Source organism: Sus scrofa, chromosome 8 (assembly GCF_000003025.6).
Source record: "Sus scrofa isolate TJ Tabasco breed Duroc chromosome 8, Sscrofa11.1, whole genome shotgun sequence".
Taxonomy (NCBI): domain Eukaryota; kingdom Metazoa; phylum Chordata; class Mammalia; order Artiodactyla; family Suidae; genus Sus; species Sus scrofa.
The window spans coordinates 68,015,977-68,043,814 of NC_010450.4; the positions used below are offsets into that span (position 1 = coordinate 68,015,977).

Here is a 27,838-nt window from a genome sequence, read left to right on the forward strand (position 1 = left end):
TTGGTTGAAATTTAAAGACTTTGGCATTTTCTGATAGCTCAGCTGGTTAAGGATCTGGTGTTGTCACTGCTGTGGCAAGGGTTCAACCCCTGGCCTAGGAACTAATGCATGGTGCAGGTATAACCAAAAAAAAAAAAAAAAAAAAAAAAAAAAAAAAAATTAAAAAAACTTACAAGAGAAGAACTTTGTGTATTTGACCTAGAGATGTCTAAGTCCTAACAATGAATCTTGGGGAAAGCCCATAGAATAGTTCAGAAAGTACAATAGGAAGGATCAGGGTCAAGGCAATTGAGGATGGATAGATCACCAAGGTGCACGTGGACAGCAGAAGTCTCAAAAGGATAGAGAATGGACTTTAAAACAGACGTCTCTGTGTTTGCTTGGCCCTGGTGTAGCCTCTGCCACCTGCAGCTCTCTTGTAAGGATGTCCTCGCCATTATCCTTGCCCCGTGCATGAGGGATGACCTCAACGTTTGGCTAGAACTTGACTTTGATAGTTACCTGGATCTTTGGGTGTCTTCTTCCTTCCCCCAATTTGCTTCCTTTTGCAAACCAATCACCTTCTTTGAGTTATTTCAGTTCCCGCAGGTTTTTCTCTACCCAAGCCTCTCCATTCCTTCATTGAAGTTCTGATGCCTTCTTGAACTCCTCTCCTTCTCACCTCCTGGTTCTTCCTGCATAAGGGGTTTGTTTCTTTTTCTCCTCTTGCTTTCTTCTTACCTCATTTCCACTGCTGACTGATGGCTTTCAGCCAACTCGGCAGGGTCTGAGCATTCTGTTAGCCCTGGGCCTCTGTACACTTATTCCTTATTTACTCTGAGGCTTTCCAAGTCTGAAGGTTCTCGGAGTGTGCACACAGCATCTCCTCCATAGGAAATAGACTTTGAACAGTAGTGTTTACAGTGGTGGCTCCAACTGAAAGTAAAATGATACCCAGTTGCTATTATTCCTTCATTCACAAATATTTAAGTGCTGCTTGTGCCAAGCTCAGAGGCTAACTGTGAACAAGACAAACCAAGGGCCTTGGTTCTGGGCTCTCGGAGTTTACGTGTTAAATCGCAAACTAACAAACAACGGAAATCTTCTAAATCAAACAAAATAATTTAAAATTGTGCAAGTAAAAATATCCAAACTGATTTTCTATTAGTGATGAATGTCCTTCAAAGAACTCTTTCTGATGATCTTTTTGACTTTCCTTAGGATAATGTTTATGTTTTAAATATTTCTGTATTTTATTTGGATGTGGGCAATGAGAATGGGTTGGAGGTCTTCATGACATGCTCATTTTTTTATTATTTGTGGTGGGGACCACTTTTGATAGTCCTTTGCTATGGAAGACTAGAAAACTGGTCTGACAAAATCCAAGCTTATCTCAGTTATTCCTTCTAGACTTACTCAGTCAAACTCATTGTGAGTATCCCAACTGATTTATTCTCTTTGTCTTGTTATGTTCCTGTTTTTAGTGGTTGAAATGGAAAGAAATTAGAGTTGGAGTACCTTGAAAGGTGGAAAACCAAAGTGGAAATGATGAAGAATTGGCTGTATACATTGTGGAATTTTGCAGGCGCTTGGCAAGGGCTATGAATTAGGACATGTAGAAGCAGGTGGCATTATTGCTTTTGTAGTCACTTGGCTGTTGTTTGTAGCATCCTTTCTTCTTTGTCACAGAGCTGTGGTTTTGGGCTTCTATCTAATCACCATGGCAGACAGAGTAGCTGAGTTCAATATATTTCTCCTTTTATTTTATGAAAAGGAAAAAGTAAAGAAATACAGCCTCCATCTTTGGAAACAGCTAAATTGGAAACCGAGAACATTTCTGCCTTAAACATCCTCGGTGATATTCTATGGTACATCATTGGCATGAAAATAGAGTATGTTCTCTGGGGTTGCACAATATGTTTTCTTTTCATTAGGAACAATGAAGCTTATATCTTTGTTTATGTAAATAACATGGACTAGTGTTTTTTTCCTCAGAGGCGGTGGAATTGGTAGTAAGAGATCCAGATTTAAATTATAGTTTTATGACTTGCTCTGTGATCATGAACTTAACCTCCTTGAAGTTCATTTTGTTTGTGTATAAAGTGATCATAGTAACAGTAATCTCAAAATGTTTATATGAAGATTAAGTAAAATAAGGTAAGTTAAAGTACTTAATTCTCAAACAGGTTAGTTGAAACAATCTTGGATATAAGTATTTTCTAGTAGATTTATTATGTCAACAAAGGAGGAAGAAGAATATCAGTGAGTTAGTGGGGATACAGAGTACAGAGGCTCATTAGTTTATGTGTCATTGCATTACATACACATTTACATTTTTACCTAATATGAACACCTGTAAGTATCATCATCTTTCTGTGCTGTACATTCTCTTCACTCTTTTATATTGTATCTAATAGATACAACTGCAGAGGGATTTCTGAATTGTTACATATGTACTAAAGAATAACAATGATTTTCAAACTTGGTACAGAACGCAATTAATTTTTATAGGAGACAGTGTGTACCTGCCAAGTGAGTGCTTGGAGAATGAAATTGTTGTAGATGGTGTGAAACTGCTTGAAAATGATTCTCCAAAGCTTTCTCTTTCTTATGGCCAAAATACAGTGCTATTGAAATGAATTATGATTATACACTCAAGGCTGGTTCTTCTTCTTTTTTTAAAAAAAATAAAACTTAAAAAAAATTTTTCTTTGGACCAAGTGTGGTTAGGAGACATTTCTGTGCCCTAGGATGTAGCTAGAAAAGGCCCACTAGTGGTGGCTTTGAGTAGAGGAATCACCACCCTGTACAAGAAGTAGCCTCCTTTGGGGTGAGCTTGTATTTCACTTTTTTGCTGCAAGGTGACATTTTCTCTGCTACCCCCACCCCTTCAGGGTTTCAGGATAATGAAATTTACATTATAGGCCAAAACTCTAGAAAGCACTGACTTACTCTGACAGTGTGTCCTGTTGGCTGGTAGGTGCAAAATCCCCACAATAGAACATGGTTAGGGACCTGTTGTACGACAGCTTCCCAGGTTTGCTAAAGTGCCACACTCACATTTCTGATCTCCAGGTGTAATCTAGTTTATAATCTCTTGTCCTTGTCTTCTTTGATTTCAGTGATATGTTTCTGGAAAAGGTTGATTAAACAGTGAGTTCCTAAAACAAAGTTATTTATTTGTTGGATTGCGTTGGTGAAGATTTAGAGAAAGACTACGTATGACCTTGTTGTGTGTGTTTATGTGGCAAGAATACTATAATTTATGATTTGCTTGAGGTGTGGTAGTTTGGAGCAGTGGCTTTGGAAGGACAAGGTTATCAGGGCTCCCTCTCTTGCTACTTCAATTTGTGTATGATTCCTTCAGTCTACATTCTGACTAGGACATACCCTCTGGTTAAAATAATAGGTTTATTTAGAGCAGTGGTTCTCCAACTTTGGCTTGCTTCAGAATCATTTTGAATGTCTGTTAAAACCCATATCGCTAGGCCCCCATACCCCAAATTTGATGTAGAAAGTCTGGGGTGAGTCCCAAGAATGTGCATTTCTAACCCATTCTCGGATGATGCTGGTACTGCTGGTCTGGGGACCACACTCTGGGAACCACTGATGGAGACATGGGGAAGCATTTGTCTCTGGTTCAGGGCATTAGAGGGTGTTGGTGGGTAGCCGTGTAGCATTTGCTAGGAAGAGAGGTGGGAAAAGATGCAGGAATGCTGATCCACTTGCTTAAGGCTTACCTAGAAGTGTCGACTTCTGAATTCTTTCAGTGTGTTCCAAAGTTAAACATCAGTGAAGTTGTTAATAATGTTTTTATTAATGAGAATCAGATAAGGTTGGAAGGACAGTAGGTTCCATTCTTTCTTAACATTGGCCTCTAAATTTCCCATCTAGTTCCTGAATCTTCTTGTCCTTGTGCCTTTCTCAACACCACTCTCCCGACCCTCCCCCAAATATGGTATAAATATAGATAGCCATCCTATAACTGCCTTTCAGAAATGAAAGGAATGATGAGATAGTGTGTGAAGCTTCTTGGAAAAGTGGTGACGTCAATCAGGATTACCATTATCATGGAAACTACTCATTTGGCTTACTCCTGTTCAGATTTCACAGCAGTTAGGACAGTGCTTGGGTTGTTGGCAGTATTTATAGAGTTTCCAAAGCAAATCAATGAGTTTAGAATATTGCCCAGGACATTTAAATTACCCAATGAAAAATTGCTTTCAAATTCCTTTCAGTATTGCTGCATATGTATAATTGATGGCATAATTAGAAATCAGTCTTCTCTATTCATTTACATGAGCTGCCTTTACCTTATGGTTAAGATTGCTAAGGCGTCCTTGCTTTAAGAATATATAGTTCAGGTTTCTTTACTGACGCAGATAGGATTTCCACCCATTTAGTCCAAAAAAACTTTTTTTTTTTAATGTAAATTCTCTATCTTCATCATTTCCTGTTAGTTTCAGGCCCGGCACTATTTGGGGCATTCATATTTGTGCGTGGTGTCTTTTATATTGAGTGGTCACTAGAAACCTGGTATGCAGTTCAGAGAGGAAAATGTGGCTTTCAAAGAGGTTCTTTTAATTTTGCTCATAAAGCAGTTTTTCAGATGTTACTTTCCTTTGAAAAATGCCCTGTGCTCACATTTTCCTAGAATAAAACATCCCACCAGGTAAAGGGTTTAAGAGATTTAGGCCATGCTTACTCAATGAAATGCAGCAGAGTGGAAAATATCCTGTTTTGCCAACTCAAGAAAATTGATCTAGTAGTTAAAGACAATTATATTATTTAAAGAGCTGCTGTTATCTAGACATAAAACCATTAGGGGTAGATTTTCGTCTTTTGTAAAATCACGTGTGGAAGTTTCGAGCTCAAGGTACGGAAGTCTGTGATCTAAAGACTTACGTGGAAGCAAGAGTACAGCTGTGTTCGTACTTGGGTGCTTGTTATTCAACCCTTGTCCTCTTGGTGTGAAGACCAGCCTGAGTCAGATGGCTGAGGATTAGATGATGAACGCACACTCAGCACCCTGCAGGGGTGGGTCAAACACCTCGGCTTTGAAAAGTTACTCTTTTGCTTAGTAAGCCTGGAAGTTTCAGGTCCAGCTGCAGAATGAAAGCTCAGTCTTCTGTTGATTAACCAGTGCACTTGAAAATGGTCTGTCTTCTAGAAGTCCTTCCTGTTTGTTCTCTCATAACCGTTGTGTAAAGTCACTGGATGCCAATGGGCTTTACCCACAGTGGCTGTACTGCTGGGGAGCTTGGTTCCAATTGAGTATTCCTGATGAAATCAGTCCATTGGCATGGGGAGTTCCCATTGTGACTCAGCAGAGTATGAACCCGACTAGTATCCATGAGAATTCGGGTTCAATCCCTGGCCTTGCTCAGTGGGTTGAGGATCTGGTGTTGCCATGAGCTGTGGTGTAGGTCGCAGACACAGCTCGGATCTGGTGTTGCTGTGACTGTGGCATAGACCAGCAGCTGCAGCTCTGATTCGGCCCCTGGCCTGGGAACTTCCATATGCCATGGGTGCACCCTAAAAAGAAAGAAAAAGAATTTGACATCTTAAGGGAGAAGGGGTATGCTTACTTTAGTCTTGTAAATGAGAATGCAGGCAGTAAGGGAGCTGTGATAACATTGCTTTGAGGCAAAGAATGAGGATTCTGGATCAGATGCCCACTAAGTAGAAATATTCTTTTCGTTTTTTTGCTTTTCAGGGCCACTCCCATGGCATCAAGAGGTTCCAAGGCTAAGGGTCGAATTGGAGCTATAGCTTCCTGCCTCTGCCACAGCCACAGCAACACCAGATCTGAGCAGCATCTGCGACTTACACCATAGCTCCAGACAACACCGGATCCTTAACCCACTGAACGAGGCCAGGGATCAAACCCATGTCCTCACAGATAGTCGGATTCATTTCTGCTGTGCCACAATGGGAACTCCCAGGAGAAACATTCTTGATCAAAGTGTCTGCCAGAGAACGGGATGCAGGTGACATTGGGGGTTGATTAGAGCAAGCGGTGCCCGGAGCAGGACTGAAGGGGAGCTCCAGGTCTTTTACCCCCAGGCCAGCTCTGCTGACAGGAGGAAAGATCCCATCTCTGTGGGCAATGGAAGTAGGTAGATTAGGGTGTATGTAACGGGCTATTACCAAGTGCACATCAAATCCAGGAGCAGATTTCGTTTTTATGCTTATTATTTTACACACTTCTTTCAGAGTTTAACTTCTCTTGAAATAGAGCCAGGAAAAAAAAAAAAGACTTAAACTAGTTATTTGGGATTTTATGTATTTTTCATTTAACTATGTTAGTGCCCTAACCTAACCTTCCATCTCTAGAAAGTTCTTTAGGAGCATCCTCATGTAGCTCAAGCATCATCTCCATTCTCATTATCATCTGCGAGTGTTTATGAATTGTACAACCACTGTCTTTGTGTTTTCGATGACATCTTTAATTAGAGTTCGCTTCTGTTTTTACAGGTAGCCCTGCCATGACCCACAGGAATCTGACTTCTTCCAGTCTTAATGACATTTCTGATAAACCAGAGAAGGACCAGGTAAGCCAAGAATTCTTGCTTCTTTGAAATATAAGACTAAATGTGTATCCAGAAGATTCTGGGAAAAGATCAGAAATGGTGGTTCCCTGACTTAAAATGAACCAGTATGTGTAGATTTTTTTTTTTTCACCTTCTCTGAGGGAACAGGAAGTGTGTAGAGGGATTTCATGTTCAAAAGATAAGCATTAGTCTCAACTCCAGCTCTTACGGATGGATTCACTTGGGTAGTTTTTTCATTTTGGTCCCGCCTGTGGCGTGTGGAAGTTCCCAGGCTAGGGATCAAACCCAGGCCACAGCAGTGACAGTGCCAGGCTGCAAGGGAAGTCCTTACCTGGGCAATTTAAATCTATAGTTCTCTCAGCTTTGAAACAGTAGTAACTCCCACCTCGGGTTTATTGTGAGGATTAAATATAATTTATTTGAAAAGTGCTTTGGTTAAAATGCCAAAGGGCTGGGGAATGCTAGCAGCTGTTAACTTTGGGGGGTACTGTGGGCAGAGGTGACAATGTTTTTGTTAGTGCTATTAAAACAGTGAGTACATAGCCTATTTGAAATGAAAAGCCATTAGGTTTTGAATCTCGATTTGCTTTCTTTGCAAGAGAATATGATGGAAACGGGCCATTTCCTAGTTTCTGGGCTTGAAACTGGTAGAAAATGATGAGGAGGTGTAATTTTGCACTTTACATTAAAAAGTAAAATGAGTTATTTGGATGAATTGGTTGAAAATTCTCCCTGAATAAAGAAATCTGAGGAGCTCCCCTTGTGGCACAGCAGAAACCAATCCGACTAGCATCGTGAGGATGCAGGTTTGATCCCTGGCCTTGCCCAGTGGGTTACGGATCCAGTGTTGCCATGAGCTTCGGTGTAGGTTACAGATTTGGTTTGGATCCCGCATTGCTGTGACTGTGGTGCAGGCCGGCAGCTGCAGCTCCGATTCGACCCCTAGCCTGGGAACTTCCATATGCAGAGAGTGCGGCCCTGAAAAGTAAAAAAAAAAAAGAAAAAAACCCAAATGTCTGAATTTTATATTCCTAAGGCAACGGAGCCTTATTGACGACAGTGTTCTTCTTTAACTGGCAGAAGTTTTTAAACCCTGGTGAACTCTAAAAAGTGCAGGAAAGGTAAAATTATGTTCTTTCTTCTGAAATGACTTTTGATTCTCTCTTCTCCCGCTCACCGCAGCGGCATAATAGGGCCTTCATTATCTCAGAACAGATGCTGGGAAAGTCTTTGGAATTCATTCTTGGTCTCCATTTTCTCCCAATTCAGTACACTTTTCATATTACTGCCCTTAGATTTCTCCGCTGGATCAAAAGCTCATGATACCTTCTCTCAAGTTAAGCTCAGCATTCTCTGCCTTTTAAGATTCTTTGAAATCTGGTGTAATATTTCTCATCCTAACTGACAGGCATTCCCCAGAAGAGGAACTCTGCTTTGGTTAGGGCTTATTACCACCCCTCTGCTCTGAGGTTAATTCTTGACTCATAGCACTGCTCCCCCTTTCAGTGCCAATGTGGGGAGCTCGCCCTCCTACCATTGGCCTCTCTCTTGAAATTAAATGGGGGAAAGATAATGTAAATATTGGATACTATGCTAGGGTCATACTGGTAGTGAAAGGGAAAACACATTCCACTAGGACTTGTTGAGAATTTTCCTCAAAACTATTTTTCATATTTCGGGGGAGGGTTGTCTTTTTTTTTTTTTTTAGGACCACACCCACAGCATATGGAAGTTTCCAAGCTAGGAGTCTAATCAGAGCTGTGTCTGTGACCTAAAACATAGCTCAAGGCAATGCCGGATCCCTTAACCCACTGAGTGAGGCCAGGGATCGAACCCACATCCTCTTGGATACTAGTTGGGTTTGTTACCGCTGAGCCACATCAGGAATTTCCCTGTTTCTCACATTTTGGCTTTTATACAATATTGACCAAGCAACATTCTGATGATAAGGTTTGCCAGGGGCCTTGATTTGGGTAAGGCTGAGTTGGGAATATCCGGTTGATGCTTTTTCAAGAAGGCTTGGAGTACCCGTCGTGACTCAGTGGTTAATGAATCTGACTAGGAACCATGAGGTTTTGGATTCGATCCCTGGCTTTACTCAGTGGGTTAAGGATCCGGCGTTGCTGTGAGCTGCGATGTAGGTTGCAGACGTGGCTCGGATCCCATGTTGCTGTGGCTCTGGTGTAGGCCAGTGGCTACAGCTCGAATTAAACCCCTAGCCTGGGAACCTCCATATGCCGCAGGAGTGGCCCAAGAAATGGCAAAAAGACAAAAAAAAAAAAAAAAAAAAAAAGAAGGCTTGTTTTATTGGAGATAGTTCTCTTGTCAGGAATTTGTCAATAACTGCTGATAAATGCAGAGAGAAATTTCTTACCTTCTTGGGTGTCTTCTCATGTGGGCATATGCAGAAGAAATTGATGGCTTAGTATGCATATTACATAAGGTTTTGATTCTGGTGTTAGAAGTAATAGGTTGGAACATTATGCTTGTGGGTGGAGGTTTTGCTAGAAAATCTGGGCAGCCCTCAAATGCCTATCACCAGCATCTCATATTCATCAGGGTTCATGTGAAGACAAAACCAGGAAGATGTAGTTTGAGAGTTTTGTTCTTTTTGTTTTCAAAGTCAGAAAATGAAGTTGGTGAATATATCATTGTAAGAGCAACTATCCATCTTCATGTATCTAATACAATAGCCATAGTCCATAATCCAGTGAGTTCTTCGTTTTCCACAAAGAGAAAGAAACTGTCCTTTCTTCCTACCAAAAAGTTTGAAGAGAAGATTTGTAACTGACCCATGATCTCCTCTATAACCAAAGGTAAAGTACAAATTCAAATGAACATTTCCAGTTTCTATACCTGCTATTTTAGTAATTTTAAATACACAAGCTCCTGGATCATTTTAGGGTGAGAAGAAGGTGGACTTGCTAAAAAGATGAAGCCATGGCAAAAAACAAAAAACCAAAAAAAAAAAAAAAAAAAAACCCACCACAGTAAATTCAAGCTTTTACTTTATAACCTGCTTTTCTCTGTTTGGGTAGAAAAAGAATGTTGCCAGGCTCAAATTTGTTTTGAAAAAGCTTTTATAATTAATTAGCCAATGTCCTGGAAATGATCTTGGCAGTAAAGTCAAACTTGTCCTGTATGCTTTTCCAAGTTGGCCCCAAAATCTTCCATCCAACTGGAACTGAAGTTTTCTGATTGACAGATTATTCCGCCTGAATACAATTTGAACAGTTGAAATGTTGCTTTCCAACTTCCTGGAGCTATATAACTTCCCAGTAGCACAAGGAATGGGCTTAATGTTCAGAGTTCTGAAGAGGAGCAGAGTTTCTCTCTCTGACAGCAACGTAGTGACAGCATTTAGGGGCATATTTTTTATGAGATTCTGTTTTGGGAAAACAGAAGAAACAAATCTGTGGACGACACTTTCTCTGGCTCTGCCAAGCCTATGTACTTAGGATTTCAGTAGCGGCTGCTTTATTGAGAAATAGCTCAAAATAGTTAACAGCAGAAAAAAGTGCATCGCCAAAATTAGGTGATTCAGTGCTTCAACAATATTCCCACTTGGATGATATATTTATTAAGCAGAAAAACACCTGGGGAAAAATAGATTAAAAAATGCATATGGAGCTCATTGACTCGTAAATCTACATAAATAATCTCCTCTGTTTTGTTGCTATGGAGGGTTTTTTTCTTCATTATCCAGTTATCTTCCCCAATTACCTTAGATTGATCTGTTTTTCTATCGCCTTTTATTCCTTTTCGGTTCTTGAAAAAATTTACAGCTGCCGTGGGTGCTTATCAAATGCAGTGGGTTGGTTCTCATTTCCAGGGGAGTGTGTGAAAATAACAAAACCTTAGCATTTTCCCTCTTCGCTTTAACTCTTTGGAGGAGATGCTGTGCTCGGTGGTACAATGCCTTTTTTAAAAGGGCTTTTTTTTTTTTTTTTTTCCCCCTCCCAGGTTAATCAGTCATGCAGTAACATCACACAATTACATGAGCAACCTAAGTGAAATTGCACTCCATAGATGTAGAAACCCCTTGCAGATTCTTAGAGAGACACTTCCAGCTCACATAACCTTATAACTTCTTATCTAGTCATCACTTTCATGATACTTGCTATTTAGCCAGCTTATCTGAGAGCCTCTCCCCAGGTCTCTTAGTGGACTTTGGCCTAAGGTAATTTCTGAAGTGTACTGTAATCATTTTTAGCATTATCTGCTGTCTATTATCCTGAGATAGACTTGATTGTCTTGATTTCTATTTTTGAAGTCTTCGTCTTTTTGTGGAGATCTGCCTGAATTTAAGTATTTTTGTCAGAGAGTAAGAGGATGAGATCATTAAACCAGGTAGACGTTTTGAAACTGCTCAGCCATGCCTGCCTTAAAATGAAATCTAGAAAGAAACATTTGGTGATCGAATGACCCTCTAATCCTTTTCTTACCCACGTGTGATGCAGGAGCGAGTCAACTAAATTCAGCCGAGGTGACTTTTTCGTTTTGATTTCCATCCTGAGACTCACGTAACGGTTCCCTTAGCTATTTCATATTCACAGTGACGGAAAAGGACTATAGCACCTGCTTCTCTTTTCCATGGCTCAGCCAGAAAACCCTCTGATTCCCACTGAGCAGTGGGTGGTCTCCCATTGCTCTGCTCCTCAGAGGAAGGCTCTCCACTCCTAGCAGAAGGGCTGGTGTGTGCTGAGTTTATGATACTTGTCTTTAGCTTGTTTTCAAGGAGCAGTGCAATGCTGCTGTGTCGGAAAGCTCCAGATGGAATCACATCTGTGCAAACCAGAGAAGAGAGGCATGTTGTGAGGAGGTGGTTATCGCCGTTGGGGTCCTTAGTCACTGCAGTGTTGGTAACTGCAGTGAGCTTTTCTGTGGTTCAGTGGCTTTTCCTTTGGCTAGGATGCCTTGCTGGGTACCGGAGAAGCCATTGCAATGGTTGTCTTTGGAGCCCCTTTACAAGGAAATTAGCTTACCACTTAGATAATTAACCCATGTTTGGCCTTCTCTTTTCTCTTTTTAACAAGTTTTTTTTTTTTTTTTTTTTTTTTTTTTTTTTTTTTTTTACTTTCTCTCGCCTCCTTCTCCCATCTTGTGCTCTCTCCTGTATTCTTAAATAATTATCAAGTGGTTGTTAGTAGTGTTTGAGAAGCACCGCTGTTCATCCTGACTCCAGGAACCTGTGCTCTTGGACCTGGGTCCTGATTAAAATTGACAGTTGAATTTTCCCATTTTCATAATGCTGTACTTTCTGTGAAAGCCACTTATCTGGATCAGAAAACTATTCTTCTTTGAAAAACAGATTTTGCGTCATCTTGTCTCAGGTAATCTCAGCTCTTTCTTGTGTTTTCAGGTGAGGAAAAGAGGAATCTTTTGTAAAATGTCAACCCATGTAAAATTTAAAACCAACCACAACAAATTTGAACTTCTAAATTCCCCCGCTAATGGCGGGCTGCCATGATTTGAACTCATTCATTCATTTAAAGCATATATTCCATGTTAGAAATTGTTCTTGGAAGTAGGGTTCAAGAAGAGGTGAATGAGACAGAGAATTTTTTTTTTTTTTGTCCTTATGCTTTGGAGGACAGATAGACAGAAAACAACAAAACCAGTAAACAAGATAATCTTACACAATGATAAGTGCTGCATAGGATATACAGCAGGGTAATGTGGAGAGGCCCAGGAAAGCTGATTTACGGAGGCAGGTTAGCCAGAGAAGAGAAGGTCTAGGGGAAGAGGTTTTCAGGCTGAATGAAAAGCAAGAGTAAAGCCTTGAGGAAGGAATGAGTGTGGTTTATTCAACACAGAGAAAGAAGAAAAGAAGTACCAGAGTCATGGACCAGAGGTAGCAGGTGTGGAGAGGTAGGTAAGACCAGGGAAGTAGGCAGAAAGACCTTTTAGTTTTATTCTAAGTGCAGTGAGATGCTGCTTTAGGAGTTTTACCTGGAATGTTGTGTGTTCTGATTTACATTTTAAAAGCAGCACTGGGGATCTTTTTGTGTGATGGGATGGAGAGATTTGCTCGTGTTCTGGATCACCTGGTGATGTTCCTGAAATTAAGCATTGGAGGACCACTGCAGGGCATTACACAGCCCAGCAGACTCCATGGCCAACTTCTTAATATGTTTACTGCAGACGTTAAGACCTTATTCCTCTCAGCAAAGGAAGTTTTTCTGTTCCACAGAAGTATGGTAAGAGAGAAAGTGAGCTTACTAGTTTAAATAGTTTCTATGCACTATCAATTAGATTAAATTATTAGTTAATAATAATGAAAAGCGTAGGCCACCGAGAACTGAGCTTTTGAATGATTGTGCCTGTTCCCTGCAGTGCTTTTTTGGTTGTTACCTGGGTAAATCAGGTGACTCATAGGTACCTTCCCCAGAGGTCTAAGGAACAGTGACAAGCATCTTAGTCCTTCTTGTTCTGAAAAGGGCATCAGACGTGTAGGCAGAGGATGGAGCCGCCCAGTGGGGTCCTGAGCCACCCGTCACCTGTACCCATCCAAGAGTCAAACTCTAGGAGCACTGCAGGACATTCCCATATTCAACATTTCACAAAAGGATTTGCAGGTTTACTTGTCTTAAATGATTATCTGGCATGTTTTACATTTGATGTCACCTTTTCCTCTTTCCAGTATGTGGCAGTCTGCCTATAGGACGGACCCAGTACCAGTACTTAGATTGCAGAGGCAGTACCCAGTATCAGTACTTAGATTGCAGAAAGTAGCGAATGCCCAGTGCCTGTAGTACAGTACCCAGTACCAGTACTTAGATTGCAGAGTCAGTACCTAGTACCAGTAACTAGTTGCAGAAAGTAGCTGAATGCCATCAGCAATTATCTTTGATGGATGTGTATTCTCATATCACATGTTCCCTACCTCTGACTAGAACTTTGTTTAAAAAAAACAAAACCAAACCTTTTTTTTCCTTGGAAGTGGAAAACAGAAAGCAACAGCACCTTGTGGTAAATACCCCGAGGACATGGTTATAGAAACCTTTATAAATAATTGTAAATATGAACATGGACTCATTCTTTTTCTGCTATAGGGACATTTTATTATCCATATTTTTTAAACTTTGGTTTTTTTCTGATTCATAATTGTACACAATTGCTGTAAAAATTTAAACAAAGCAAAAATGAATAAAACAAAGTGAAAGCGCACGAATTCTCACCCTCAAAATAAGCACTATTAGCAGGTTGATACAGAGTTCTAGACTTTTTCTATGCAGAAAAATGTATATACTTATTTATATAAAATACACATGGGATCATATTGCTCTGCAACTGGATTTTTAAAAAACCTAACAATGCCACAGACATCTACCTTATTTTTCCTAAAGGCTCTATAGTATACAGGAATCATATTTTATTTAAATGATCTTCTATTAATAGATATGTACTTATTTTCTTTTCTTTGCCTTTACAAACAAGCCTTTCAGAGATAGCCTCATTGTAATTTTTTGTTCATTCTTTCACGAGTACTGCTGAGGAGAAATTTTCGTAAGTGGAAAATTGCTGGGTCACCGTGTGTTGTCAGTTACCTTCCCCAAAGATTATACCAATTGGTGTCCAGGTCTTTTAAGCACTTTAATAAATCCTCCTCCAATGCTCGGAGACTGTCTGCCCATCAGATTTGAGTTCCTCTTTTATGATTCACTCCACTGAAAGCTTAGCAACTCAGTTAAAGTGAAAAGAATCTCAGTCACTAGCATCTGCCTCCCAGCTCACTTTGGGGGATTTTTTTTTTTTTTTTCAGAAGCTTAAAATATCAAGGCTAAAACTGGGTTTATTCTCCTGGTCTAATTGGATCTCTGAGCTGGCTGATCCGCCTGTATTCTGGGGTAAGGAGGTGAACAGTGCAGTATTTGTAGGCTCGGCCACCTGTATGGTTTTGATGGCTTCTACTTCAGGAGCTGCCGTTCCAGCGCTAAGAGGAATCCTTGGCTTTGTGAGAATTTCCTTGGCAACCAAAAATGGCTTCCTCTCAAGAGCCCTTCTTGGTGGTCAGCATTTGGAACAAAAAGGAAAAATCACAAAAAGGGTTGGACAAGTGTTTTCTTTGAAGCCCTGTCCCACACACTTGCTCTTTGGTCCCGAGTCTCCTTCCTCCCCATCCTCCACTCTCCAGAGGATTTCAAGGGAACTTAGATACATACTGTGAAGTCGGTTAAATGAAAAGCTGTACCTTTATGAGGGGCTTTGACAGAGTGTTGTCATCTGGGATAACATCAAAAGATCAGTGACCCCATTATCACATGTTGGGGTGTTTTTGCAGATTTTCCTGCTTCCCTACTTTCTTCCCAACAAGGCATCTCTGCAGAGTAGATTTACAAAGATGTCAAGCCATGGGAGGAAGTGTTTCCTGCCCTTTTTCAGAAAGACAAGGGCGGCTCACTTGTCAGATTGACCTAGTGGCTAGTTGGTGATTCCCCTCTGCAGAATTTCATGACTGTATCAATCACCAGCAGAGCTTCCCCATTTCTCCTGGTGTTACCACCAATGGTCTAGTTTCACTCCCTACAACTGAACTGAAATTGAAAGGCCGTGCTTCCATTTTTTCTCTGCCGCCATGTTAAAATGGTAGTGGTAATTTTTTTGCAATCTGAAACCAGGGGTAAATCATACCCAGTTGACATTACTGCCTCATCAGTGTTCTGTGTGTATGCATACAAGAGGCTAGAAGGTAACTGAATCATTTTAGAGGGAATCATTTCAGTACTGAGGCACTGTGGCTCCTTCAGTGGCTCTTTCTCATACTATTGAGTCTCTTTTTCTACAAAGTGTAACTAATGACGACTGACATAGATTAGAGACTTTTTTACACTACTGCTTTGGTTGCTGTTATCAACCATGTTTTATATACTGGTAAACTTGAGGCCGAAGACATTAAGGAATTTTTTCCACAGTTAAATAGCATCTAAGTGGTAGAGCTGCATTCTGGCCCTGGAGCCTGGCTCTAAGTGAGTGCAGTGAATTCTGCCCATTTGCCTGCTGAACTTTTTTAGGTCCTAAGCCCCAGGTGTCCAGCTGATAGTATGTTAGATTTATCTTTGTGGCACACATCATGCTGAATTGGCTAATCCTCAGAATTGTTATTAAATGAATAAACCATCAATTAAAAAAATTTTAAGGGTCTTTGGTGACTGGAGTTTCTGCTGCCACAGTGATTAAAAAGACTCAGCGAACCAACCTTTTGTTTTGTTCCCATCCCCCGAGTGGTATTGATGGAGGTCACTGAGAAGAGGCTGATGTATTAAAAGTAGAGCCTAAAATATGATCTCAGATGGAGAGTTTATGTCTAGCTGGAGTGGCCACCTAAACTGTGTGGTGCTGACAGGAACGTGCAGCCGTTCAGTGAAAGACAAGATAACTGTGTGGGCCGGAGCCGTCACTCAAAGAGAAATGAGGGACTTTAGAAGCATCTTTTCATTTTAGAGAACATAAACAACAGAAGATAAGAGCTTTAGCCAAATAAAATATCTTTCCTTGGAGGAAATATTAGGTAAGAAATGTGAGAAAGAAATTGGAACCTAACTTTCCACAGTTTAACAATACAAGTGAATGACTTGATTTATCCAACAAATGGAAAATAATGTGACTTTTAAAATTCTTTGAATCATGGCCAGTAGCCCCCGCCCCCAGATTGGATGAAATACAACGGGGTTTCAATGTTAACCTTTTTTTAACTTTTTTTTTTTTTTTTTTTAAATAATTAGTTACCTGTAGAATTAGCAAAAGTAGGTTAGATGAATTAGCCAGTTGACTTGTCCAGGGATCATAGTGGATACTCACTTGAATTATAGAGTCTCTCTTGGCTTTGAGAAACACTGCCGTCCCTTAACTTGCAGGCTGTTCAGTATTCATTCTTGCTATATTCACTTCTAGGTCATTAAGTCTGATCAATACACATCATTGAATTCTTTTTTTTTTTTCTGGTAAGAGGAAAATAACAATTATTATTGAACTTTTTCATGAAGCTGATCACAGGAATAGCTTTGAAGACTTAAATAAGCATGGTAAACCTTAACTCTCTGAATCTCAGTGTCCTGTTTCATAATACAGGTCTTATAATTCAGTCTGAACCACTTTCTCCACAGGGTTGTTGTGTGAAAAATGTGCTTAAGACACTTTAAATTTTATACGTCTTAATTGTCACTGTCATTTTCATTATTGAAATGTGCTGCTGCTATCTTTGGTTTTGTTTTGCAGTAAGACTGGGTAGGCTGGAAGGCATTTTTGTTTTAGGTCTCACTCCTCACTTCTCAGATTAGCTACACTGCTAATCTGGCTCTTTGGGGTTTCATGTTCTTAACTTCTGTATCCGCTGCTCTGTCTGCTGGTGAAATGTGTCTGATGGGCCGCCGTGAATAGCGTTACATTTCCACTGGACCCAAATGTCTCTTTTTCTCTCTGCTTTTCTAAGACCTACCTTTACTTTTTTCTTTTTTTCTTTTTGGGCCACACCCATGGCATCCAGGGATCAAACCTGGGCCAGGGATCAAACCTGTACCATAGCGGTGGCCCAAACTGCTTCAGGGACCATGCTGGATCCTTAACCTGCTGTGTCACAAGAGAACTCCCGGCCTACATTCACTTTATATATTTATTTAGTCTTTTTAGGACTGCTCCTGCAGCATATAGAAGTTCCCAGGCTAGGGGTCCATCAGAGCTACAGCTGCCAGACTACACCACAGCTCACAGCAATGCTGGATCCTTAACCCACTGGGTGAGTCCAAGGTTTGAACCCATGTCCTCATGGATACCTGTGTCCTTAACCCACTGAGCCACAACGGGACCTCCTCCTATCTTTACTTTAAGAACTAGGTCAAGTGCTGCTTTCTCCTTATACCATTCTGGCTCAGGTTGATTATTCCTGTCTCAAATTCTGACACCGTCTAAGACACTTACTCTTTGTCACTTCAGAGGGCCTCATTTGTTATTGTTTTTTACTGTGTACGTCTCATCTTCTTTATGGGGTAGGGGGCCGGGAAGGCAGAGGGTCTGGGGTGGAGGGCGAGGCAGGAGCCGTGTAAGTTTGCTGCTGCGTGTAATGACGATGATGACTAATTGGGGAGAATCAGCCTCTGCTCACCCTTTTTCTCAAAAGTCTTTTTTTTAAAGGTTGCAAAAATGACTATGACTATGGGAGTTTCTCAGAGAAAGGTGATTTCTGAAAGTATTGTTAGCATTTTGTACTTTCTTTCTGGCATCTTTAAAAATTAGTACTTATGATCATGAGAATTGACAGAATGTTTCATTAGGTTAACCAGTTTCTCGAAATGCACCTTCTTGCCTAGCATCTCATACATTACATACACATTTTTTTTTCAGTGAGAATAATCACGTAAATGCTAACATTTTAAATATAGTTTGCTCTTTCATCTGTTAAAAATCTGTTTACTATTAAAATTTTTAAAAGAACAAGTCAAGTTGAAATCCAGCTATATATTAGGATGACGTGTTTCTTTCGGTCAGAGATGAGAGAAGTTTATCTCTTCTTGTCATATCTTTGGCTGCATTACTTGTTTCTCAGATGAAACTTGTGGGTAAAGCCTGTTTCCATATCAGCTTATTTATGATCCTGAGAAATAAGCAAAGGCATTTTAGGAATTTCAGTAAATAGCTTCTACATTGATGCTTCATATGAAGAAAAACTTGATGCTTAATTCATTGCCTGTCTAAGAAGCATCCCCAGGCACTCACTCTGGAGGAAGACTTTGTTTAGGAAAAAAACAATTGTCACTACTACTTAAAAGAGTTGTGAAACTCTTTCTTCAAAGCGGGGAATCCTCAGGGAGTAGCTCTTTTCATCCGGACATTATGAAAACATCCGTAAAAATGTGTCACGAAGGGCTTTTCTTGGGCTGATGGCCCTGTGGTCTTGTTCCCACGTGTCTGTGGGAGTTCCCGAGTGACGTCCTGCTGAGGGGGTGGAGCGCAGTGAGCATAGGAAAGACCTCAATTCGTGTCACATTTTGGTCTCTGGTTTAAAAAAATTCTCTACCATTTATCACTTTGAAAAGATGTGCTAAAGTAGCATTACAGGCAGATATTGTTAAAATAAAAGGCTGTTAGAAGATTTTCTCTTCTCTAATGTTATGCTAATGGCTATATGCTCTTGTGCTTGTATATTTCTTTTTTGTAAATTTTTTGTTATAGTTGATTTACAATGTTCTGTCATTTTCTGCTGTACAACAAAGTGACCCAGTTAATACGTACTTACACACACACACACACACACGCGCGCGCGCACACGCACACGCGCACACGCACACACACACTCGTTTTCTCATATTATTTTCTGCCGTATTCTATCACAAGTGATTGGATATAGTTCCCTGTGCTATGAGCTTGTAGATTTCTTCACATGTGCTGTCATGGTCTGAACTGTGCTATGAGCAAATTATTTTCAATTCAGCTGTGCCTTCTTGATCTAAACTCCACTTGTAATATCTCAGTGTGGAAAGAGTAGGAGAAAAGCATTTACATCAGAGGAATAAAAAAATTAGAGCCCTTTTAGAGCTTTTTTGGATAACAGGAAATGTGTTTTGCGTAATGTAGTAGAAAAGCTTGGGTTTTATACAATCCTAGAGATGTTGGTTCACATCCTAGCTTCCCTTCTTACTAGCCGAGTGATCTTATGCGGGCACTTAATGTCTCTGAGCCTTTGAAAAAGTGGGAAAAAACTTATTTTTCATGTTCTTATGAGGATGAAAGGAGGTGATCATGCAAAGTGCACCAGGAAAGATTAATTCGGTGCTTAAAGGACATTACTCCTCTTTCCCCACCTGCTTTCTCCTGCCTCCTTATGACTAGAAGAGTAGGACACACATTGTGAAACAAAGTAGGAGAAAATGGAACAAGTGAAAAAAATGAGGCAGTATGTTTGTCATTTTGGAAGTGGTTCAAGACAAAGTAGCAAAATAAAAGACTGGGGAATTTTAAAATTCTTATTAGAATAGATCCTAATTTAGGATATAGTCTCCATAGGCGTCTATAGGTAAGATTTTACGGTGGTGGTGTTTTCTCTTTCCTCTTTTCTTTCCTGGAGGTAGCAAGCCGCTATCCAGTCTGTAGTAGGATGTTAAGAATTATTTTTGCATTCATACAAACCATTAGGATTTTCAAATCTGAGAATGTAGCAGGCTGATAAAACACTGTGAGATATATAGATGAAAAACAAGACCGGCTGTGCACTGAAGGAGTTTACAGAGGTTGTTGCTCATGACTTAAAACCATTTTTGTGTGATGAGCCCAGAGTTTTTAGCACAGTCCCCTCTTATCCTGCCGAATGTCTTTCTCCAGAGTGGTTTTGCAAGGTTCTCTCCTTTGTTGATTTTACTCTGACCACACACATGGTCCTTCCAGATCCACTAACATGACCATCTTCCCCCTGCCCCAGGCCCTTTGCACAGTGCTGGTTCCTCCAACTGAAATGCTCTTCCTGCCCAGGCACCTGAGGTTCACCCGCTGTGTCTCAGTACGGGTCACCTCTGCAGGGTAGTCTCCTGGGATTTCCTGGTTTAGACAAGAGCCTGCTATTGTAAGCTCTGGTTGCACATTATGCTTCTCCATCATGCTGCTACCATAACTGTTATCTAGTAGCTGCCTATTCTCATTTTTGATTAAATGTTTGTCTTCACCGTTTGCTTCAGAATTGAAGAGATAATGTCAGGGTCATAGCCGGCTGGTAGTCTGTTTTTGTATGGTTAGCAAGCTAAGAATGGTTGCAGTTTTACAGGAGATGCTAAAAAAAAGACGATATGACAGAGACTGCATGTTGCCTACAAAGCTAATTTGGCTTATATAGGTTAAATAGAAGAACATAAGTATATTTATCACATTTTCTTTCCTGAGCAGGTCACTTGGTTGTGGTAAGGCGTCCTTAGGGTCCATGACGATGTAGTTGTAAACTCTTTGATGAACTGAGAGCTGTGTGAGCATCACAGGGTTCTCAGCTAGAGAATAATTATACTCGAGTGTGTGAATTAACAACCAATGTAAAGGTGGAAGGAATTTCCAGTGCCATGGGACTTTTTAGCTCGTACTGTCCTGCCGAACAGGTTTATTAGCAATTTGGATTGAGACACAAGGCATACTTACCAGATTCTCAGAGGACACAAAATTGACAAGGTTAGCTGTCTAAATTTTAAATGATAGAATCAAGATGGGGAATGATCTTGGCGGGCTGAACCCACAAAGAATTTAGCAAGAATAAATAATTACACTGTGTACATTCAAACATGAAGTGAATAACGGGGAAAATCCTACTTTATTTGGACAGAAAGTTTATAACTTTCAGCAGATTCAGATTTTCCAAAGGTGCCCATTTTCAAAAACAGTTGAGGGGCTTGGTTATGGGAACTAGGATGGTGAGATGCCTGGCCACTAGCCTGGGAAGGTAACTGAAGTAACTCAGCCATACCTGTTGGAGATGAGAAGATTTGAGGGGTAGGAAGTTCACAAAGGTTGCCTTCCAGTAAAAGAAAAGAGATTAACCAACAGTTGCTCCAGACGTAAAACTTGTGATAGCAGGTGCATGTTTTTTTCTTTCTTTTCTTTCTTACTTTTTTTTTTTTTTTTGTCTTTTTGCCTTTTCTAGGGCCACTCCCACTGCATATGGAGATTCCCAGGCTTAGGGGTCTAATTGGAGCTATAGCCGCAGGCCTACGCCAGAGCCACAGCAACTCGGGATCTGAGTCACGTCTGCAGCCTACACCACAGCTCATGGCAACGCCAGATCCTTAACCCACTGAGCAAGGCCAGGGATCGAACCTGAAACCTCATGGTTCCTAGTCAGATTCATTAACCACGGAGCCACGGTGGGAACTCCAGGTGCATGTTTCATGGAGGCAGTTGTTTTCATTTATTTTGGGGGGGTGCAAAGGAGATAAAAAATAGCTTTATTGCTTTGCTAGGCAAAGGAGGTGATGGCAGGCTAATGCCTTAAAGACCATGCCCTTTGTTGGGAGAGGTTAGGAGGTGGTACTATAATTTTAAGAGTGGAAAATAGGGCCACAGATAGGGACCAAGGTAGATGCAAGCTCATATTCTTCTTCAAACTGGTGTTCAGTGGCCCTGGGACTGGTTCTAGTGGTCTTCCTTCTTTCTGGAATGAAGAATGCTCCATCAAATAGTTAACAGTATTCATTTATTGGGGGTCTAGTTGATTCTGTGAGTGGAATGGGCTCTGCCAGGCAGTTCTTCTGCTTCACAGGCTGGAGCCACTGCCTGAAGCTGGGAGCCTGGTGGGACCTGGAGGTCCAGGATGGCCTGTCATCCTCCAGGGTCTCTCATCATTTGCTGGTGTGGCCTGGGCTTCTTGAGGGTATATTGAGGCAGCTTTTATTTTAATGTAAGTATGAATTCGATAGGAAATAGAGCTTCATCACTAACTTATTCATGAAGCCTTTCTTTAATCCTCCTTTGCACTAAGCACTGTACTACAGAGCAAGCCTACAAAAATGAATCGGATCCAGTCTCTGCCTTTTAGGGGTCCTGAGTACACACTGCGAGACAAATCTTTAAATAATGTAGAGTGGCAGAAGTCTCATCCCAGAGAAGGGAGACTGAATCCTGCCAGGGCTGGGGTGGGCAGAGGTGACATTGGAATTAATTCTTTCATTGAATACTTTTTTATTTCACCATAAGGGTCAAGAAGCAAAGGACTGTATGTAAGGAACATAGTTTTGGGCCAGATTGTCTTTGAGTTCTTTTAAGATGTTCTGATTTGATGAATGTAAAGTGAATGCCACGTGGGAATTCAGAAATTCCAAAGGCAAAAAGAGGTAGAGCTTTGCAGTGGAGTGTAACGTGGGACAGAGGCATGAACAGACCCTCGGGCCCACTACTCACTTCAGGAACGTGTCGCCACCTCCTGGTGCTCAGTCAGAGCCTACCAGGTACAGAGGAAGAACCTCTCGGGAAAATTTTTTGATACCCATTGCCTGCTCTTGTGTCAGAACTTAATTCTCCCCTTGATTCTCTTTTTTTGCTTCTTCAGTGTTTTCTATTGTTCTAATTTGGTGCATGTTCTCAGAGATCTCAGTGGAGGGTACGTTAAAAAAAAATCAGCTACATAAATAATAGCATGACTACTACAGATTTAATTATAGCTATACAGCTGCCTGTTTGAAGTGTTCTGCTGGGACCATATGGTCCATCCCAGCCCTGGAAGGACCTGGTTTACATGTTTCCCAGCTGATAGTATCGAATTCTCAGACAACTGCCGGCAGCCCTTTGGAAGTCAGGAGATGGTGTGTCTTACCTCCATTGTCTCTGCGGATGGACATTTTGTTGACAGTTTCTTATCAGACCCCAGTAATCAGATATTAAAGCACCCATCCAGACAGGTCTTAAGAGTCATGTCAACATGTTAGTTAGTTTGTTTGTTTGTTTGTTTGGTCTTTTTAGGGCTGCACCTGCAGCATATGGAGGTTCCCAGGCTAGGGATCAAATCAGAGCAATAGCTGCTGTCTTACGCCACAGCCAAAGCAACGCCAGATCCGAGCCACGTCTGCAACCTACCTCACAGCAATGCCAGATCCTTAACCTGTGAGTGAGGCCAGGGATCGAACCTGTGTCCTCATGGATACTAGTCAGATTTGTTTCTGTTGAGCTGCAACGGGAGCTCCTGCACGTTAGTTTTACAGACTGATTTTTGTTACCACGTTTGTGTGCTAAGTGAAAAACGTTTCTACATTTATCCAATTTTACTCAATGACATTTTTAAAAAATATCCTAATGGATTATTCTTTTAATTGTTTTCTGTTGCAGTGGTGCAGTGGGAACAGTGGTAGAGGAGGGCCCAGGTAGAGGTGTCTGTCTGCCCCTGCTTCTGTTCTGGGAGTACGACCTTGAATGAATTTTAGTCTTTTCTGCTATTGCTTAACAATCCCAAATGTCCCATTCTTTGGGCCACAAAAATCTTTCAGTCTGCACACTGTATAAAGGTCTACACTTCAGAGAGTAACAGTTTGGGTCTTCATTGCATGCCTTCTCCGTTCAAAGACTGTCTAAGGCAGTGGCCCTTAAGCTTTTTCCATGTCAAGAATCCATTTGAGTTTGTGATGAAACAACAGATGCTTCCACCAGAGAAATGCCCAGTACATTGTGTAGGCACAACAACTTGCATGAACTTTCAGAGTGCATGTGGGCTCCCCGAGTCCCCAGCAGGTAGACCCCAGGTTCAGAACTGCTATTCTGTGCTTTGCTAAGAGCTCTGCCTTTTCCTTTTATTCTGGTGAAGAGAACCACAGGTGAGATAAAAGACAAAGATGCCTGGGCCACCAGCTCTGAGGTTCCCATGGTGCTGAAGGCAGAGCTTTGCCTGGCCCTCTGGACCGCTTTGGGATGGAGCAGATGTGGGGGCGCTGGAGACCATTTGCCGGGTCCCTCACAAGAAAAGCGCGCTGCGTGGGCATTTGCCAGGAATTTAACTTCTGACTCCGGGTTGCCTCCACCGCCTCTGATGGGTCTAATCTCCCACCTTTCATCCTGTGAACTTTTTATTTTGAAATGAGCAGTCTGTGTTTTTTATTAGCTACCGCAACTGGGATGGGAGCCCAAGAGAAGGCACATGAAAGCTTTCTCCTTAAACGATCATTTTCTTCTTGAAGTCGCTAACCCCACGATGGTAATTTTTGTTTGTTTGTTTGTTTTGGCTTCTTTTGGCTGTTCCCTCTGTAACCTCTCTCTCCCAGTGGCAGCTGGAGATTGTGGAGCAGAAAGAACGAGGGAAACCCCGTGTTTAGAATCTTTCCTTTTAGTGGCTGTAAACAGATACTGCTTTTAATATATTAATAGGTAGGGTGAGAGTTAGAAGTAAAGCATGTCATGTTTCCCCCCCCCACCCCCCACTGAAAACAGAGCCATTGAAGGATAAATGTGTGTCACTGTGAGGGAACAGAGATACAATGCCATTATCGTGAGCAGTTATGTTTTACAGTAGAGCTGCATTGACCCACTCACACACACCTTAGTCTTCAGTTTATCTGATTTTTTGTCAGCCTTACCATGTGAAGATATTGCTGCAGACTTTCCAAGTTAAAATCCATGCATCTATAAGTGATACCATACAGAATCCATAAGTGATATCATACAGAATCTAAAATTTGCATCCATAAGTGATATCATACGGAGTCTAAAATATGGCACCTTGATCCTATCTACAAAAGAAACAGATCACAGACATGGAGAGCAGACTATGGTCATCAAGGGGGAGAGGGGAGGGAGTGGGATGGACTGGGAGTTTGGGGTTTGTAGATGCAAACTATTACATTTAGAATGGATAAGCCTTGGGGTTCTACTGTACAGCACAGGGAGCTATGTTGTCTCTTGGGTTAGAACATGATAGAAGATAGTATTGAAAAAAAGGATGTACATATATGTATGACTGGGTCACTTTGCTGCACAGCAAAAATTGAAGGAACATTGTAAATCAACTATATACTTTAATAAAATCTTTTTTAAAAATAAATAAATAAATTACAGGGGATATTGCAGGTTTGGCTCCAGACCCACCAAAATGAAGTAAATATTGTGGTAAAAACCAAAAAACTCATGAATATTGTGATAAAAACAACAACAACAACAACAACAAAAAAAAAAAAACTCATGAATTTGTATACTCGGTAGAATTAACTTACCTAGAGAGGCACTGTATTGAATGAATATGTGTTTTTAAGTATGTGATACAAACTAGGGAAAGAGATTTCTATCCAAAATCCAGAGACTTGGGAGTTCCCTTTGTGGCTCAGTGGAAACAAATCTGACTAGCATCCATGAGGACACAGGTTCGATCCCTGGTCTTGCTCAGTGGGTTAAGGATCCCATGTTCCTGTGGCTGTGGTGTAGGCCAGCAGTTACAGCTCTGATTTGACCCCTAGCCTGGGAACCTCCATATGCCACTGGTGCAGCCCTAAAAAGACAGGAAAATAAAAAGTAAAAAATAAAATAAATAAAATCCAGAGAATTGGAGTTCTCTTATGGTACAGGGGCTTGAGGGTCAGGCATTGTCACAGCAGTGGCTCGGGCACTCCTACTGTGGCGCAGGTTCAGTCCCTGGCCTGAGAACTTCCAGAGGCCACGGGCATGGCCAAAAATAAAAAAATTTAAAAACCTTAAAAAGAAAATTCAGAGAATTGGACATCTGAACAAACGTGCCAACGTAACTTTACTTTATTCCTTTGGGAGGGAAAAAATTTATTATTTTGCCAATCATCTGTTTCCCATAGGTTCCAGGGTTATGTTAAAACTCTAACATGGTAATTATAGTTACCATTTATTGAATATGTAGTGCGCTATTTCAGGCAGCGTACTAGGAACTTTTTATGTATTATCTGCAATGTGGAGTATTTTATTGTCAACCTGACTTTTCAGATGCAGCAGCTAAATGCAGAAGATGAGTAGGCTCCGTGTTCTCAGCAACTGTTGCTTAGGTTAAAACAGAGAACACGGATATTTGGATATTTTTGGTGCTCAGCCAGATTTTCACTAGTGCATCTGTTATTCATCAGTATTGGTGAAAGATTTGCTCTTGATGTCAGGGAGCATTGGGCATTTGAGGAAATGGCGTTCTAGTCTTGAGCGTCATTCTAGATTCTTCCTTCTCCTGCATGCCCACTGTCCAAACATTCAGCAAGTCCTGTATATTCTGCCTCTTAATTTTTCTCAAATCTGCTTTCAGCATTCTGCCCCCACTGATGTTCTCCGTGGTCAGAACCTCATAATATTCCTCCATTTAACCCTTGTATCAAGGGGCCCATTATTTACTCAGCGCTGAGCTTAAACACTTTCAACATCATCTCATTTACATCCCTTAACTCTGTCAAGGGGTCATACTTTGTAGATGAGGAAACTCACCTTAAAGAAATGAAGTAATTTGCCCAAGATAAACACAGCTAGTAAAAAGAAGAATTGAGATTGGCTGAATAGTCTGACTCCAAAGCTGCTGCTGCTGCTTTTTTTTTTTTTTTCTCCACTTGCATTTAAATGAACTGGAGAACAGTTGCCAAGCTTAGCATGGGGAAGCTTAGACTCTGGAGACAGACAGACTTGGCTTTGAATCCTCTTTCTGTCTTTCCCTTTCTTGATCTTAGATGTGCCTTTCCTCTTAGATGAGGAAATCTCTACACTCGTTTCCTCCTGCGTAAACAGCGACCATGGGAACTGCTTATAGAAGAGTGGTGAGAATTTAATAACATGTGCAAAAGTTCCTGGTCTGGTGCCTGGTCAGGAACCATTGATTAAAAAAAGTTAGTAATCATTATTAATATTACTACTACTAATTTAAAATTATTATTGGAGACTTCTGTACCTCTTGATAACAACAATGACTTTAGAGTGCAGTTTTTTGGGGCTGGGAATTGACCCCTCCCCACAGCAGCCCCCTGAGCCACTGCAGTGACAATACAGACCCTTAACCTACTGCACCACAAGAGACTTGAAATCTTAAATTAGGAAGGATTGTAACGTATAGCTATTTTCCAAAAGCAGAACTCCCTTTCAAAATCTCACGGATAAATCCTGAAGAAGGGTAGGACTTTAAGGCACTTCAGCAGGGATTGAAAAAACAAAAATAAAACCAAAAAAACCACAAAACCACAATGAATGGTAGCTGTCAGGTAACCCCAATATAAGAGTCATTTTTCATTGACACATAAGTTTTGGAATCAGCATTTCCTGTTGTGGTGCAGCGGAAACAAATCCTACTAGTAACCATGAGGTTTCGGGTTTGATCCTTTACCTTGCTCAGTGGGTGACAGATCCAGTGTTACCGTGAGTTGTGGTATAGGTGTCAGATGTGGCTCAGATCTAGTGTGGCTGTGGCGTAGGCCGGTAGCTGTAGCTCCGATTCAGCCTCTAGCCTGAGAACTTACATATGCCTCGGGTGTGGGCCCCCCCCCCCAAAAAAAAGTTTTGGAATCAGTAAAGGCTCTTTGCTTCTCATCAGAGACCTTACTCAAATTAGCTGCCACCAAATGGAACACCTGTCCTGGAGCCTTCAGCGTCCTTGCTTTATTTGTGCAGAATGTAAAGATGCCCCAGCAAAGGTGTGCTCGCATGGCTTCTGTGCATAAATGACGTAGTGAACACTTACTGCGGGGCAGTGCCTGTATAAGGCACTGGGGAAACAAAGTTGAATAATACATAGTTTTTTATTTTTAATAGGCTACTGCCGGCAGTAGCCACCCCAAGATATATGGCCAGGGATATAGATCCTGGGCCAGGGATCAGATCTGAGCCACTGTTGCGACCTATGTTGCAGCTGTGGCAACACCAGCTGGATCCTTGAA

At 41.1% G+C, this 27,838-nt stretch overlaps 1 protein-coding gene across 10 annotated transcripts in view; it reads left to right on the forward strand.

Moving 5' to 3' along the window:
• SLC4A4 (solute carrier family 4, sodium bicarbonate cotransporter, member 4) overlaps positions 1–27,838 on the forward strand; it is a 408,259-nt gene that overhangs the window by 247,022 nt on the left and 133,399 nt on the right. For all 10 annotated transcript variants that reach the window (XM_021100503.1, XM_021100500.1, XM_021100504.1 and 7 more), the window contains 1 exon segment: positions 6,457–6,533. In XM_021100503.1, the coding sequence (XP_020956162.1) occupies positions 6,457–6,533 (77 nt within the window).